The following is a 14,826-nucleotide window of genomic DNA, read 5'->3' as shown; positions in this document are numbered from 1 at the left end:
ATTACTACTTTTGAGGTCCTACTTTTTAATTTAGCTCCTAGCTCCTTAAATTCATTTCGTAGGACCTCATCCCTTTTTTTGCCTATGTCGTTGGTACCAATGTGCACCACGACAACTGGCTGTTCTCCCTCCCATTTCAGAATGTCCTGCACCCGCTCCGAGACATCCTTGACCCTTGCACCAACTTGTGAACAACATGTGACTGGCTAAGCCATTCAGTGCACCAGCTCTACAACTATTTTGTTGTGAACATTAATCAAATGCCCCCTGATTAAAGGCGGGGGGGTGGTGGGGTCACACTCCAAAATCTTTTCAAGTGCCCCCTTGTTTTTTTTTTGAGGACACCAAAAACACAAATTATACAAGTGCCCCCTGGCTAAAAGTGGGGGGCGGCAGGGGGCACTAAAACCGACAAACTTAGACAAGTTAAACTTTAGACATGTGGTTCAAATTAAAATTTGGTTGCCGGGGGTGATGATGCACTCCAGTCCCTCCGGCGCCCACCTCTCACGGAAGGCCGCGAGCGTACTGGTGGACACCGCGTGCTCCATCTCCAGGGACACCCTGGCTCGGATGTAACCACGGAAGAGAGGCAGGCAGTCGGGCTGAATGACCCGCTCGACCGCCCGCTGCCTGGACGGCTGATGGGCACCAGCTCTACAAATCTGTGGGCATCCTGACGGGTGCCTACATTACAGTAGGCAAGTGGGAAACTATAACGTCTGGTGGGAGGAACCCGGAACAAGGGGCCGTAACCTTAACTTTAGGGCCCGGCTGCTCTGGGGTGATGTCAGGAAGCACTTCTTCACACAAAGGGCAGTGGGAATCTGGAACTCTCTCCCCCAAAAAGCTGTTGAGTCTGGGGGGCAATTGAAAATTTCAAATCTGTGATCGTTTTATATTAGGCAAGGGTGTTGAGGGTTATGGAGCCAAGGCAGGTAGATGGAGTTAAAATACAGATCTGAAGGGTGACCTGATGCAGGTCTTCAAAATGAAGAAAGGTTTGATAGGATAGACGTTGAGAAGATGTTTCCACTTGTCAGGTGTCCAAAACGAAGGGCCATAAATACAAGATAGTAACTTACTAAGGCAAGGACCATCAGCAGGCCGGGGCCTTCACAGGTACGGCGAGTGCTGGAGAGCGACGGCTGTGAAGAGGGCGACTGGGATTGGACGTCACCAAGGTCCAGGTCGCTGATTGGAGCGTGGGCAGGTACAGCAGGAGCGGCGAGGTCGGGGCGAAGGAGCGGCGAGAGACTGTGGAGCGACGTGATCGGGGCCCAGAAGAGCCGAGGGCCCTGGGGCAGCACGGGCCAGCCCACACTGCGATATGTGTGGCACTAGGTCCGTGCAGAAGAGCAGGTCTCCAGTCGTCTTTGTTTACCCACTGGACCAAGACCTAGCTCTGTCAAGCCCGTGTGGTGGCTGGTGTGCAACGGTCACCCCACGTTAAAAAAATCCACCCACAGGGCATCTTCCACCCTTCAGGATGTAGTTCGGGATCTGGAATATTAGGTCCTTCATTGAAACACCTGTGAACTCATTCCTTTTTGGCGTGGAAGCAAGTCATCCTCGCTTCGAGGGACTGCCTATGATGATGAGTAACCAATCGGGAATTCAAGAGAAATTCTTTACCCAGAGCATGGTGAGAATGAGGTGAATAGTATCGATGCATTTAAGGGGAAGGTCGATAAACACATGAGGGAGAAAGGAATGGACGGATATGGTGACTGGGTGAGATGCAGTAGGGTGGGAGGAGGCTGGAGTGGAGCATAAACACCGTCATGGAGTGGTTGGGGCGTATGACCTGTTCCTGTGTTGTACGTTCGATATAATTCTACTGCGGCGTTCTGCGACAGATCACGCGGTGCTGCGGAAATGGCTGCTGCTGTACGAGCCGGATGAAATGCACCTCATGGCCAAGGGTTACCTGAAAGTCAGCATCATTGTCCTGACAGCTGGCGACGAGGCACCGGTGAGCACACGCACATTTTTCAGCCAATGTTTGATTCGTACTCGGTCTGACACCCGCCCCGTGTGAGTTGACGTGCGGTGGGTCAGATAAAGAACGAAATCAAGAACTTGCACTTGTATAGCGACTTTCGTGGCCTGGTGGCGATGATGATTTTGACGGGGAGCGGGACCATCCCCGAGGAGAAGACCATGATTAGCATGGAAGCCAGGAGGGGAATTTGGGTGGTCAGCTGTTTAGTGGGCAGGCCGCATGGACAAGATGAGCTTGGAGAGAGCGTAGAGGGAGCTGAAAAAAATGTTGGCGAGACATGGGTTCAGGGCTAAGGCCGGGAGGAAGCTGGGGGGAAGGTTTGGCCTGGTGGGCTCGGGAGAGGGCGGGTAGCAGCACACGCAGCAGAAGGGATGGTCTCAATCTCAGTGACAAAGAAGTCCATGAGCTCTTTGCGCTTGTTGGAGGCGGGGGCGGAGGAGAAGGGTTGCGGGAGACATTTGGCTGTGGAAAGGAGAAGCCGGGGATTATCTCTGCACTCTCGGCAGATCCTGGAGAGGTGGATAGTTCTTGGCAGAGGAGAGCGAGGCCCAGCGGTGATTGGTGTGGCCCAGCCAGATCTGGTGATGGGTGACGCCTCAGGCCCACGCTTCTTGAGCTCGAGGGAGTGCGGATGGCGGCACTACCTGGGGGGAAGCGAACAGGATTGGGAGCCAATCAAGGATTTTCTGGGGACAAGGGCATCGAGAGTGGAGGTGAGGGAACGGTCGAGCAAACAGATAGCTGAAAAAGTTTTGTGGTGAGCGGGGGGAGGGTGGGGGCCAAAGCCTTGGCCGTTGGGACGTTGAATGTGCCTTTCTCAAGGGGATGGAGTCCGAAATGGAGCGAATGTGGAAGGGGAGCAGGGATGAAGGAAGAAGTTGGAGCTGCTCTGGTCATTAATTGTGACCACGGGAGTGTAATGGAGTTCCCACTAGTGGACTACTGAGGTACTGCAACTTCTGACGTATTATAATAATAAAGGATTACGCGGCTAGGTCACATGACAGTTTTCGGTAAGAGCCATCTTGTGTAGAGTGTGTTTCCTAGTGATGTTGTAAGAATATATCAGCTTGGCGACGAGGATGGATAATCGGATGCCCAAGCTGATATTTGTGTTGGTGGATGATACTGCTAAGCGACTGAGAGACGGCAAGGTCGAGAGGGTGATCATGAACACGGCGAGGAGAGATTACATGGGGGGGGGGGGGTGGAGATGAACGTGGGTTTTTTGTTGTCATTGTGTAGTTGTGTTGTGAACTTAAAAACAGAAAGTGAATATAATGCTTTAGTAATGGAAATCTGTTTGCTGCACCAGATAGATCAGAAAGGGACCGATGAAGAGGATGATGTGGAGAGTAACCTGCTTCAGCCGGCCGGCATCCTCTCCCGATGGGTCACCTTCGTTCTGAAGGTGTATAGAGCTGAGGACATTTCGCACAGTACGTCACAGAGACACGTATCGGGGTTGGTTTCCTGCCACTGCCGATTTGGAGAGTATAGCTACACCCTGACTGAATTGTGTCACTCCCTACCCGCGCCCCCTCCCCCTGTCTCCTCCCTCCCCCCTCCTCCTGCCTCTCTCCTCCCCCTGCGTCCCCCACCCCCCCCTCCCCCTGCCCCACCCCCCCCCTGTCTCCCCCACCCCTCCACCCCCTCCCCCTGCGTACCCTTCCCCCACCCCCCCTCCCCCTGTCTCCCCCTCCCCCTGCGTCCCCTTCCCCCTCCCCCACCCCCCCCTCCCCTCTCCCTGTCTCCCTCTCCCCCCTCATCCCCTTCCCCCTCCCCCTCCCCCCGATCCCCATCTGTGCCCCTTTCCCCCTGCCCCACCCCCCCCCTCCCCCTGTCTCCCCCACCCCTCCACCCCCTCCCCCTGCGTACCCTTCCCCCACCCCCCTCCCCCTGTCTCCCCCTCCCCCTCCCCCTGCGTCCACTTCCCCCTCCCCCACCCCCCCCTCCCCCTGCGTCCCCTTCCCCCTCCGCCACCCCCCCTCTCCCTGTCTCCCTCTCCCCCCTCATCCCCTTCCCCTTCCCCCTCCCCCTGCATCCCCCTCCCCCCGATCCCCACCTGTGCCCCTTTCCCCCCTCCCCCTGCCTCCCCTCCCCCCGATCCCCATCTGTGCCCCTTTCCCCCTGCCCCCCCCCCCCCACCCATCCTACCAATCACTGCTGCCCCGCGTATCTCGTAGCCTCTCCCCCACCGTCCGCTGCCCATTTTGTTTGGCGCTGTGATCGGGAAGGATTGCCAGCTAGGTTGCCCGAGTGGCGACTGTCTGCGCATGAGCCCGGGCAGAGAGTGGCCGCAGGTTTCCCCTTTCCCATTGGACAGCCACTGAGAATCGTAGAAATTTACAGCACGGAAGGAGGCCATTCGGCCCATCGTGTCTGCACCGGCCGACCAAGCACTATCCGGCTTAATCCCACTTTCCCGCTCTCGGTCCGTAGCCCTGCAGGTTACGGCACTTTAAGTGTACATCCAGGTACTTTTTAAATGTGGTGAGGGTTTCTGCCTCTACCACCCTTTCAGGCCGTGAGTTCCAGACCCCACCACCTTCTGCCATTTCCAGCGGGACTCCCTGAGCAGGAGCCAAGGACGGCTCCGGCGACCAGCTAACCCCTCCTCACACCCGAGCCCGCTCCCATGAGCACCGCAGAGAGCCACACTGCGCGGTACCTGACCTGCGTTTCCTTCCCAACGGGAGCTTGCGCAAGCGTGTGCATCATAGGCAGTCCCTCGGGAATCGAGGAAGACTGGCTTCCACTCTAAAAATTAGTCCTTAGTTGGCTGAACAGTCCGATACAGGAACGCAGTCCCTGTCACAGGTGGGACAGACAGTGGTTGAGGGAAGGGGAGGGTGGGACAGGTTTGCCGCACGCTCCTTCCGCTGCCTGCGCTTGTTTTCTGCACGCTCTCGGCGACGAGACTCGAGGTGCTCAGCGCCCTCCCGGATGCACTTCCTCCACTTGGGGCGGACTGGTCTTTGGCCAGGGACTCCCAGGTGTCGGTGGGGATGTTGCACTTTATCAGGGAGGCTTTAAGGGTGTCCCTTGTAACGATTCCTCTGCCCACCTTTGGCTCGCTTGCCGTGGCCTGGTGAAGGACGCCAATGTTGGTGCGCCTGTCCTCCCAGGCTCCTGGGGGCATGTGCACTGAACCCCCGCTCTCCTGGCTCTGGGTCCTGCCAGTTCCTTGTATGGAGAAATCACAGGGAAGGGTCATAGGTCGCGACACCATCAAAGTTGAGTCTATGCAAGTCAAGGAGTGGTGGGTCTTTATCGCGTGAGTTTGGGCTGAAAATCCTGCAGATTATAAAATGAAGGAAGGTTAAGGGAGATTAGAAACCTCACACTGCTGAAATCCTGGGAATGAATGGGGCAGTTCTTGACTTGGGCGATCGTACAAAATGGGTGATAGCAAATCAGCTGCCTGTTTACATCGCTCCCCAGTTTTATTTACATTGAAATAAAGAAAGAAAAAAAACTTGCATTTATATAGCGCCTTTCATGACCACCGGACGTCCCAAAGCACTTTACAGCCAATGAAGTACTTTTGGAGTGTAGTCACTGTTGTAATGTGGGAAGCACAGCAGCCAACTTGCGCACAGTAAGCTCCCACACACAGCAATGTGATAATGACCCAGATAATCTGTTTTTTGTTGTTGTATTGATTGAGGGATAAATATTGGCCCCAGGACACCGGGGATAACTCCCCTTCTTGTCTTCAAAATAGTGCCGTGGGATCTTTTACGTCCACCTGGGAGAGCAGGCGGGGGCCTCGGTTTAACGTCTCGTTCGAAAGACGGCCCCTCCGACAGTGCGGCACTCCCTCAGCACGGCAATGGGAGTGACAGCCTAAATCTTTTGTGCTCAAGTATCTGGAGGCAACGATGGAAGTAAAAGTTTGGGAGGGATGTAAAACGGGCTGCCGACTTGTTATCGCCCGCTTTTATCGCAAACAGTCACGATCTACCCCCGGAGTCAATAAACGCATCTCCGTTTTTAACTCCGTAAAGACTCGAGGAGGAGAAAGCATTGACTGGGAGGTAGAAATTTAGGTGCGCCCGGAACGGGACGCACCTCGCGCTGTTGATGTGTTTGCTCCGCCGCGGTGGATGAGGTGGCCTCGTGCGCGAAATTCAGCTCTTTTGTCATTTTTTTTTTTCCCAGCGGACCGGAAGTCGGTCATAATGGGGGCGGTAGTGCGGTGATGAGCACACTCGAGGGGCAGAGACGGAGTCTCCCCCACGGTCAGTCATCAGCGTAGCGTGTGGGTCACCACGTCATTCTCCGTCACTTAAAGGGGAGGGCCGCTGCGAGCTCTGCGATTCTTTTAGTTCGGTCCACTGGGCCACCAGAGAGGGTTTCAGCCGAGCCAGTGGCCTGGCACCCGAACCCGGGGGCCATAATTGTCCGGCCCGACCTTTCGAGAGGGATGGAGAACAAAAGCAGGGAGGTCCTGCTGCAACTGTACAGGGTATTGGTGAGGCCACACCTGGAGTACTGCGTGCAGTTTTGGTCACCTTACTTAAGGAAGGATATACTAGCTTTGGAGGGGGTACAGAGACGATTCACTAGGCTGATTCCGGAGATGAGGGGGTTACCTTATGATGATAGATTGAGTAGACTGGGTCTTTACTCGTTGGAGTTCAGAAGGATGAGGGGTGATCTTATAGAAACATTTAAAATAATGAAAGGGATAGACAAGATAGAGGCGGAGAGGTTGTTTCCACTGGTCGGGGAGACTAGAACTAGGGGGCACAGCCTCAAAATACGGGGGAGCCAATTTAAAACCGAGTTGAGAAGGAATTTCTTCTCCCAGAGGGTTGTGAATCTGTGGAATTCTCTGCCCAAGGAAGCAGTTGAGGCTAGCTCATTGAATGTATTCAAGTCACAGATAGATAGATTTTTAACCAATAAGAGAATTGAGGGTTACGGGGAGAGGGCGGGTAAGTGGAGCTGAGTCCACGACCAGATCAGCCATGATCTTGTTGAATGGCGGAGCAGGCTCGAGGGGCTAGATGGCCTACTCCTGTTCCTAATTCTTATGTTCTTATGTACAGTTGGCCGACAAAAAAAAAAATGGCGGCCGCGACAGTGCGCCCTCCCCTTGAATGGCTGCCTCACCCGCCATTTTACACACCCACAGCGAACACCGTGCGCCGACAGAAAAAACTGTCGGGGGCACCGTGCAGTTGCCCGAAGATTTTTGTAGCTGAAGTTGGATTGAGGTGTGGGAGATCGACGGTGCACGTTTAGGAGGGGTCGGCAGCAGCGGGGCGGAAGTAGGGAACGCCGGAAAAAGCACCGGGGAGAATTTGGCGAGCGGCGGCCATTCGACACCCGCCACGTGTCGCCGCTTTCCGGCGGTAGGAGGCATTTTCGGGAGGCTGAATTTCGGACCCTGGGCATGTTGGAAGAATGAAGGGAGGCCATTTCTGAGGGGCACAGACAATCTTTATTATCGCCAAAATGCATTGGTGAGGGCAATGATGCTTGTATCCCGAAACGTTTATTCTGTTTCTTTGTTTTAGTGGCGAGAGGGCTCATGACAAACTTGAAGCACATGTTCGGGGTGGATACCGATAAAAAGCATGGTGTTGACTCCTTTCTCGAAGTTAGCTTTGCTGGCAATAAGGTAAGCCACAGATAATCGTCATGGGGTCGCCCATCGGTGGAACGGGTCAGCACAATGGGTGTTCGAGCCCGAGAGAGCAGGAAGGATCCACAGTTCATATCCCAGTCGGTGATATGTCCTCTGACAGGGGGCTGAGTGTCCTGGCCCGAGATGGAGGGGGGAACCGAGTGTGGAGGTGGGTGTGCGAACGTCCCAAGGCGAGGGGTGGGGGAGGGGCAAGAGCCCTGGGTGGAGGGGGAGGGGCAAGAGTCCCAGGGGGGAGGGGCGAACGTCCCTGGTGAAGGGCAAACGTCCCAGGGCGAAGGGCGGCAGGGACGAGTGTCCTGGGTGAAGGGTGGGGGGGGGGGTGTGGGAGGGGGAGGGGCGAATGTCCATGGCGAAGGGGGAGGGGCAAGCGTCCCCGGGGCAGAGGGGGAGGGGCGAATGTCCATGGCGAAGGGGAAGGGGCAAGCGTCCCCGGGGCAGAGGGGGAGGGGCGAATGTCCATGGCGAAGGGGGAGGGGCAAGCGCCCCGGAGAGGAGGCAAGTACCGAATGTCTGGGGTTGAGTGGGGTGTGGGGGAAGGAGTGGAAGCGGGGCCCAGTGCCCGGGTCGTGGGTATGAGTGCCGTGGGGGGGGGGGGGCGGGGTGGGGGGGTGGGGGGCGGGCGGGTTGGGGGGGGGGGCGGGTTGGGGTGGGGAGGGTGGCTGTGAATGCCCTGGGGTGGAGGGGGTGGGTCATTGTCAAGGGGTGGGGTGGGGGCCGAGTGTCCCGGGACAGGACGAGGGCGGGGTGGAATGTCCCGGGACAGAGGTGGGTCCAAGTGTCCCAGAGGGGGGAAAGTACTTCTTTAAATTATTAATTCTCAGGATGTGAGCCTCGCTGGCAAGGCCGGCATTTATTGCCCATCCCCCTAATTGCCCCTTGAGAAGGTGGTGTTGAGCCGCCTTCTTGAACCGCTGCAGTCCGTGTGGTGAAGGTGCTCCCACAGTGCTGTTAGGGAGGGAGTTCCAGGATTGTGACCCAGCGACGATGAAGGAACGGCCGATATATTTCCAAGTCGGGATGGTGTGTGACTGGGAGGGGAACGTGGAGGTGGTGGTGTTCCCATGCGCCTGCTGCCCTTGTCCTTCTAGGGGGTAGAGGTCGCAGGTTTGGGAGGTGCTGCCCCGATACAGAAACCGATTGTGTGATTCCTGCTGGCCGCTTGCTGACATGCTGCAGAACTGTATCCCAGCAAGAGCAGATATTGCAGAGTGCTGACGGTGCCTCATCCCCACTGCACCACCCTTCAGGGAGAGCGCCGTCAACATCAGAACTCGGCTAACACATTGAATTATTACCATGTACAATAGACAACTCAAGTCACTGGAGAAATACCACCAACGATGTCTCCGCAAGATCCGACAAATCCCCTGGGAGGACAGACGCATCAACGTTAGCGTCCTCGACCAGGCCAACATCCCCAGTATTGAAGTACTGACCACACTCGGTCAGCTCCGCTGGGCGGGCCACATTGTCCGCATGTCAGACACGACACTCCCACAGCAAGCGCTCTACTCGGAACTCCTTCACGGCAAACGAGATCCAGGTGAGCAGAGGAAATGTTACAAGGTACACCCTCAAAGCCTCCCTGATAAAGTGCAACCTCCCCACCGACACCTGGGAGTCCCTGGCCAAAGACCAGTCTGCCCTAAGTGGAGGAAGTGCATCCGGGAGGGTGCTGAGCACCTCGAGTCTCGTCGCCGAGAGCATGTGGAAACCAAGCGCAGGCAGCGGAAGGAGCGTGCGCCAAACCTGTCCCACCCACCCCTTCCCTCAACGACTATCTGTCCCACCTGTGACAGGGACTGTGGTTCTCGTATTAGACTGTTCAGCCACCTAAGGCCTCATTCTAAGAATGGAAGCAAGTCTTCCTCGATTGCGAGGGACTGCCTATACTGAAGATGATGATCGAATTGTGGAGGGAAATGGAACTGAACAGATTTGCCAAAAACCTGTCGGAAGGCGAGAATCTAACTCTCTATCCTCCTTGCAGGTAGCTACGAAAGTGATTGAGAACCACATCAATCCTGAATGGAACCAAGTGATTTACCTGAGAAGCAGGGTAAGGGTCGAATGTTCACTGTAATAAATAAACTGAGAATCGCCGGTCATAGGGGCCAGGGCCAAGGCGCAAGGAGATGGGGACTGCACAGGGGAGCATAGATATTTAAGCCAAAGCGTTCTTGCGTTCTTGGTGTATGAACAGGGTGAACACATGTTCTGACATTCCCCTCGGGTTCCAACCAAGAGTACACGGGCCGGTGAGTTTGGAGTTGAGAGGATAGTGCACAGGATAGACCGGAGGTTTGAAGTCCACAGAAGGAATGAATTGCTGTAGGTGATGACTTGTGAAGGGTTTTACAGTGAAGTGTTTGTTATAAAGAAAATGTCACAGTATTGGGCAATGTACACAGAGTGTCGCAGTATCGGGCAGTGTACACAGAGTGTCGCAGTATCGGGCAGTGTACACGGAGTGTCACAGTATCAGGGAGTGTACACAGTGTGTCACAGTATCAGGGATCAGAGAGTGTCACAGTATCGGGCAGTGTACACACAGTGTCACAGTATCGGGCAGTGTACACACAGTGTCACAGTATCGGGCAGTGTACACAGAGTGTCACAGTATCGGGCAGTGTACACAGTGTGTCACAGTATCGGGGAGTGTACACAGTGTGTCACAGTATCAGGGATCAGAGAGTGTCACAGTATCGGGCAGTGTACACAAAGTGTCACAGTATCGGGCAGTATACACACAGTGTCACAGTATCAGGGAGTGTACACAGTGTGTCACAGTATCAGGGATCCGAGAGTGTCACAGTATCGGGCAGTGTACACACAGTGTCTCAGTATCGGGCAGTGTACAAAGAGTGTCACAGTATCGGGCAGTGTACACACAGTGTCACAGTATCAGGGAGTGTACACAGTGTCACAGTATCAGGGAGTGTACACAGTGTGTCACAGTATCAGGGATCAGAGAGTGTCACAGTATCGGGCAGTGTACACAGAGTGTCACAGTATCGGGCAGTGTACACACAGTGTCACAGTATCAGGGATCAGACAGTTAGGCAGAGGGAGTGTACACAGTGTGTCACAGTATCAGGGAGTGTACACAGTGTGTCACAGTATCAGGGATCAGAGAGTGTCACAGTATCGGGCAGTGTACACAAAGTGTCACAGTATCGGGCAGTATACACACAGTGTCACAGTATCAGGGAGTGTACACAGTGTGTCACAGTATCAGGGATCCGAGAGTGTCACAGTATCGGGCAGTGTACACAGTGTCTCAGTATCGGGCAGTGTACAAAGAGTGTCACAGTATCGGGCAGTGTACACACAGTGTCACAGTATCAGGGAGTGTACACAGTGTCACAGTATCAGGGAGTGTACACAGTGTGTCACAGTATCAGGGATCAGAGAGTGTCACAGTATCGGGCAGTGTACACAGAGTGTCACAGTATCGGGCAGTGTACACACAGTGTCACAGTATCAGGGATCAGACAGTTAGGCAGAGGGAGTGTACACAGTGTGTCACAGTATCAGGGAGTGTACACAGTGTGTCACGGTATCAGGGATCCGAGAGTGTCACAGTATCGGGCAGTGTACACACAGTGTCTCAGTATCGGGCAGTGTACAAAGAGTGTCACAGTATCGGGCAGTGTACACACAGTGTCACAGTATCAGGGAGTGTACACAGTGTGTCACAGTATCAGGGAGTGTACACAGTGTGTCACAGTATCAGGGATCAGAGAGTGTCACAGTATCGGGCAGTGTACACAGAGTGTCTCAGTATCGGGCAGTGTACACACAGTGTCACAGTATCGGGCAGTGTACACACAGTGTCACAGTATCGGGCAGTGTACACACAGTGTCACAGTATCAGGGATCAGACAGTTAGCAGAGGTCTCTGGAAATGCAGGAAAATTGCAGGAAAAACATTGGCATGCCATCGAAGAAATAAACTTTTACATTTATATCCCCACAGTTTCCAGCCTTGTGTGAGAGTATTCGCTTTACTGTGTGTGATCGGTAGGTGAATGTTACTTTGTTTCATGCACACTGCTGGGTCGTCTGCACCTTGTGATAAACCTGCTCCAGGCTCCTGGGCCACAACAGTCTCTGCCACCTTATTCATGCTGCCATTTCTACCTTCCCCGTATCGCGTAAAGGTCTTTGATATCTTTCATTCCTCTCATTGCATCCCCAGTTGTCTCATGCTAATGTCACCACTCCTCTTCAACTATCTCCTGTGTTTCCACTTAAGCACGTTACAGCGCTCATTCTATTTCTTTTCTGGCGCATGGTGTACGTGTCTGCATGCGTGAGTCTGCATGCATGTGTCTGTCGCGCGCACGTGTGTGTGTGTACGCGTGTGTGTGTGTGCATGCAGCTGTGTGTGTATGTGGGCGTGTGTTTGTGTGCGTGCCCACACAAACACACAGCTGCATGCACACACACGTACGTGTATGCCAATATCTCTCCCCCCCCACCAGTCGCTTTGTTCAGTTCCTTTTTAAGCGTTACTCATCTACCCAATGTTCTGTAACCCCATTCCACTCCAGATTTCTCTCGCCGTTAGTCAATGTCTTTCCTTTTCTGATTGTATTAATGCATCTATTTTTCAGTCAGCAGGGACCTCACCCGAGCCATTAACTTGTCTGTGCTCTCCACACGCGCTGTTTCCTGTTTCGCATTTAAAGCAAGTGCAGTTGTTGTTCTACATCTTTATTGCAACGTTTGTTAGGGTATTCTGAGCGAGGTTTTCCTGGATCTTGCTCACTCGAGCTCACTGAAGGCGAGGATTACCCCCGCAGGTGCCTATGACAAAACGCAAGAACATAAGTAGCAGGAGTCGGCCATTCGGCCCCTCGAACCCGCTCCGCCATTCAATGAGATCATGGCTGATCTTCCACCTCAACTCCACTCTCCTGCACTATCCCCATATCCCTTGATTTCCCCTTGACTCCAAAAATCTCTCTCAGCCTTGATATATTCAACGATTTCATCATCCACAACCCTCTGGGGGGGTAGAGAACTCCAAAGATTCATGAATGAAGAAGTTTCTCCTCATCTCAGTCCTAAATGGCCGACCCCTCATCCTGAGACTGTGACCCCGGGTTCTGGACTCCCCAGCCAGGGGGAAACAACCTCTCAGCATCTACCCTGTCAATCTCCTTTGGTGATTTCGAGCAATTTTTCTCCTTCAATAAAAATCCACCCGGATGGTTAACTTTGCCACGTCGTGTTGGTATTCGAGGAAGAATAGACAGCAGTGGGAACCAAAGAGATCACCTGCGGTTCAAGCCGCTGTCCCCACTTTCCGTTTTCCCATTCTGTTTCTTTACTCGTTCCTGGGATGTAGGCGTCGCTGGCAAGGCCGGCATTTATTGCCCGTCCCTAATTGCGGTGGGCCGCTCAGCCTCGAGTCTCTGCAGTCCGTGTGGTGAATAGTGGCCTGGACGCTATGGAGAGTGCCGTGGAAGCTGTTACATCTACCTGAGAGGGCAGCTGGGGCCTCGGTTTAACGTCTCCTCCGAAAGACGGCACTTCAGACACTGCGGCACTCCCTCAGCACCGCATTGTGTGTCGGCCTGGATTTGTGCCTGGAGTGGGACTTGAACCCACAACCTCCTGACTCCGAGGCGGGAGTGCTTCCCACTGAGCCACGGCTGACACCAGTACGGCTCCATTCCCCACTGCACAGTGCGTTTCGGCAGCAAGGAATCGGGATGTGTGAGGGGGGAAACACTTTTCAATATTTCCAAAAGGATATACTTGCTTTGGAGGCAGTTCAGAGACGGTTCACTCGGTTGATACCGGAGATGAGGGGGTTGACTTATGAGGAAAGGTTGAGTAGGCTGGGATTCATTGGAATTCAGAAGAATGAGAGGTGATCTTATCGAATAAGATTATGAGGGGGCTTGACAAGGTGGATGCAGAGAGGATGTTTCCACTGATGGGGGAGACGAGAACTAGAGGGCATGATCTTAGAATAAGGGGCCGCCCATTTAAAACTGAGATGAGGAGGAATTTCTTCTCTCAGAGGGTTGTAAATCTGTGGAATTCACTGCCTCAGAGAGCTGTGGAGGCTGGGACATTGAATAAATTTAAGACAGTTTCTTAACCGATAAGGAAATAAGGGATTATGGGGAGCGGACGGGTAAGTGGACCCGAGTCCATGATCGGATCAGCCATGATCGTATTAAATGGCGGAGCAGGCTCGAGGGTCCGTATGGCCGACTCCTGCTCCTATTTCTTATGTTCTAATGCCTCTGAGCCGATCCTGGCAGCCATGACTGCACAGCTCGCAATCTCCTGATGGCGTCTCCAGCTCACTGTAAGTGACGCAAACTCAGAAACTCGGGCCATACGTATGACGCAGTTAATGGACAGTCACACAAAAGATCTTGAAAGTCGGGGACAGTTGTACAGTTGTGGAACCTGCTCGTGTTCATAAATGCTCAGTACGTCAGAAATGCGCGGAACATTCAAATCTTAACTGATTCACACTTTCAGGAAGACTGCGCTCAAAAGTTACCCTTTAGGAACGACATACTTGAGCATCTCAAAAATCTCCTCCACAGGACCAGGGGCAGAAGGTAAGGGAAATCAGTCTGTGTTCAGGAGGAGGCCATTCAGCCCCTCAAACCTGCTCCACCTTTCAATTAGATTGTGGCTGATCAGCACCTCGACCCCCATGTTTCTGCCTTTGCCTCCATATTCCTTGCTACCCTTGCCTAACAAATTTCTGTCGCTCTCAGTCTTGAAAGCTCCCCAGTGCCCACAGCCTTTATAATACTCACTCATCCTTTGTAACGTTGCTCAAAGTATGGCAGTGGATCCACACAGACAGGGACTTGCATCTATATAGCGCCTTTCATGACCTCGGGACGTATCAAAGCACTTTACAGCCAATGATGCACTTTTGGAGTGTAGTCACTGTTGTAATGTGGGGAAATAGGGCAGCCAATGTGCGCACAGCAAGCTCCTACAAACAGCAATGCAATAATGACCCAGATAATCTGTTTTAGGTTTTAGTTGGGGGGGGGGATAAATATTGGCCAGGACACTGGGGAGAATTCCCCAGTTCATCATCTAAATAGTGCCATTGGATCTTTCGCATTCACCTGAGAGAGCACACGGGGCCTCGGTTTAATCCGAAAGACGG

The 14,826-nt window shown here is 53.7% G+C and overlaps 1 protein-coding gene across 1 annotated transcript in view; it reads left to right on the top strand.

Moving 5' to 3' along the window:
* Positions 1 to 14,826, top strand: part of LOC139234651 (myoferlin-like) — a 183,475-nt gene that overhangs the window by 39,310 nt on the left and 129,339 nt on the right. Inside the window, exons 11-16 of the mRNA XM_070865333.1 lie at positions 1,860 to 1,975; positions 3,321 to 3,444; positions 7,534 to 7,637; positions 9,655 to 9,723; positions 11,644 to 11,687; positions 14,175 to 14,257. Coding sequence (XP_070721434.1) covers positions 1,860 to 1,975; positions 3,321 to 3,444; positions 7,534 to 7,637; positions 9,655 to 9,723; positions 11,644 to 11,687; positions 14,175 to 14,257 — 540 coding nt within the window. The remainder of the gene's footprint in view (positions 1 to 1,859; positions 1,976 to 3,320; positions 3,445 to 7,533; positions 7,638 to 9,654; positions 9,724 to 11,643; positions 11,688 to 14,174; positions 14,258 to 14,826) is intronic.

This window comes from Pristiophorus japonicus, chromosome 22 (genome assembly GCF_044704955.1).
Source record: "Pristiophorus japonicus isolate sPriJap1 chromosome 22, sPriJap1.hap1, whole genome shotgun sequence".
Classification (NCBI taxonomy): Eukaryota; Metazoa; Chordata; class Chondrichthyes; family Pristiophoridae; genus Pristiophorus; species Pristiophorus japonicus.
The sequence above is the reverse complement of the archived record's forward strand: the minus strand, read 5'-3'. Positions and strand labels throughout refer to the sequence as shown.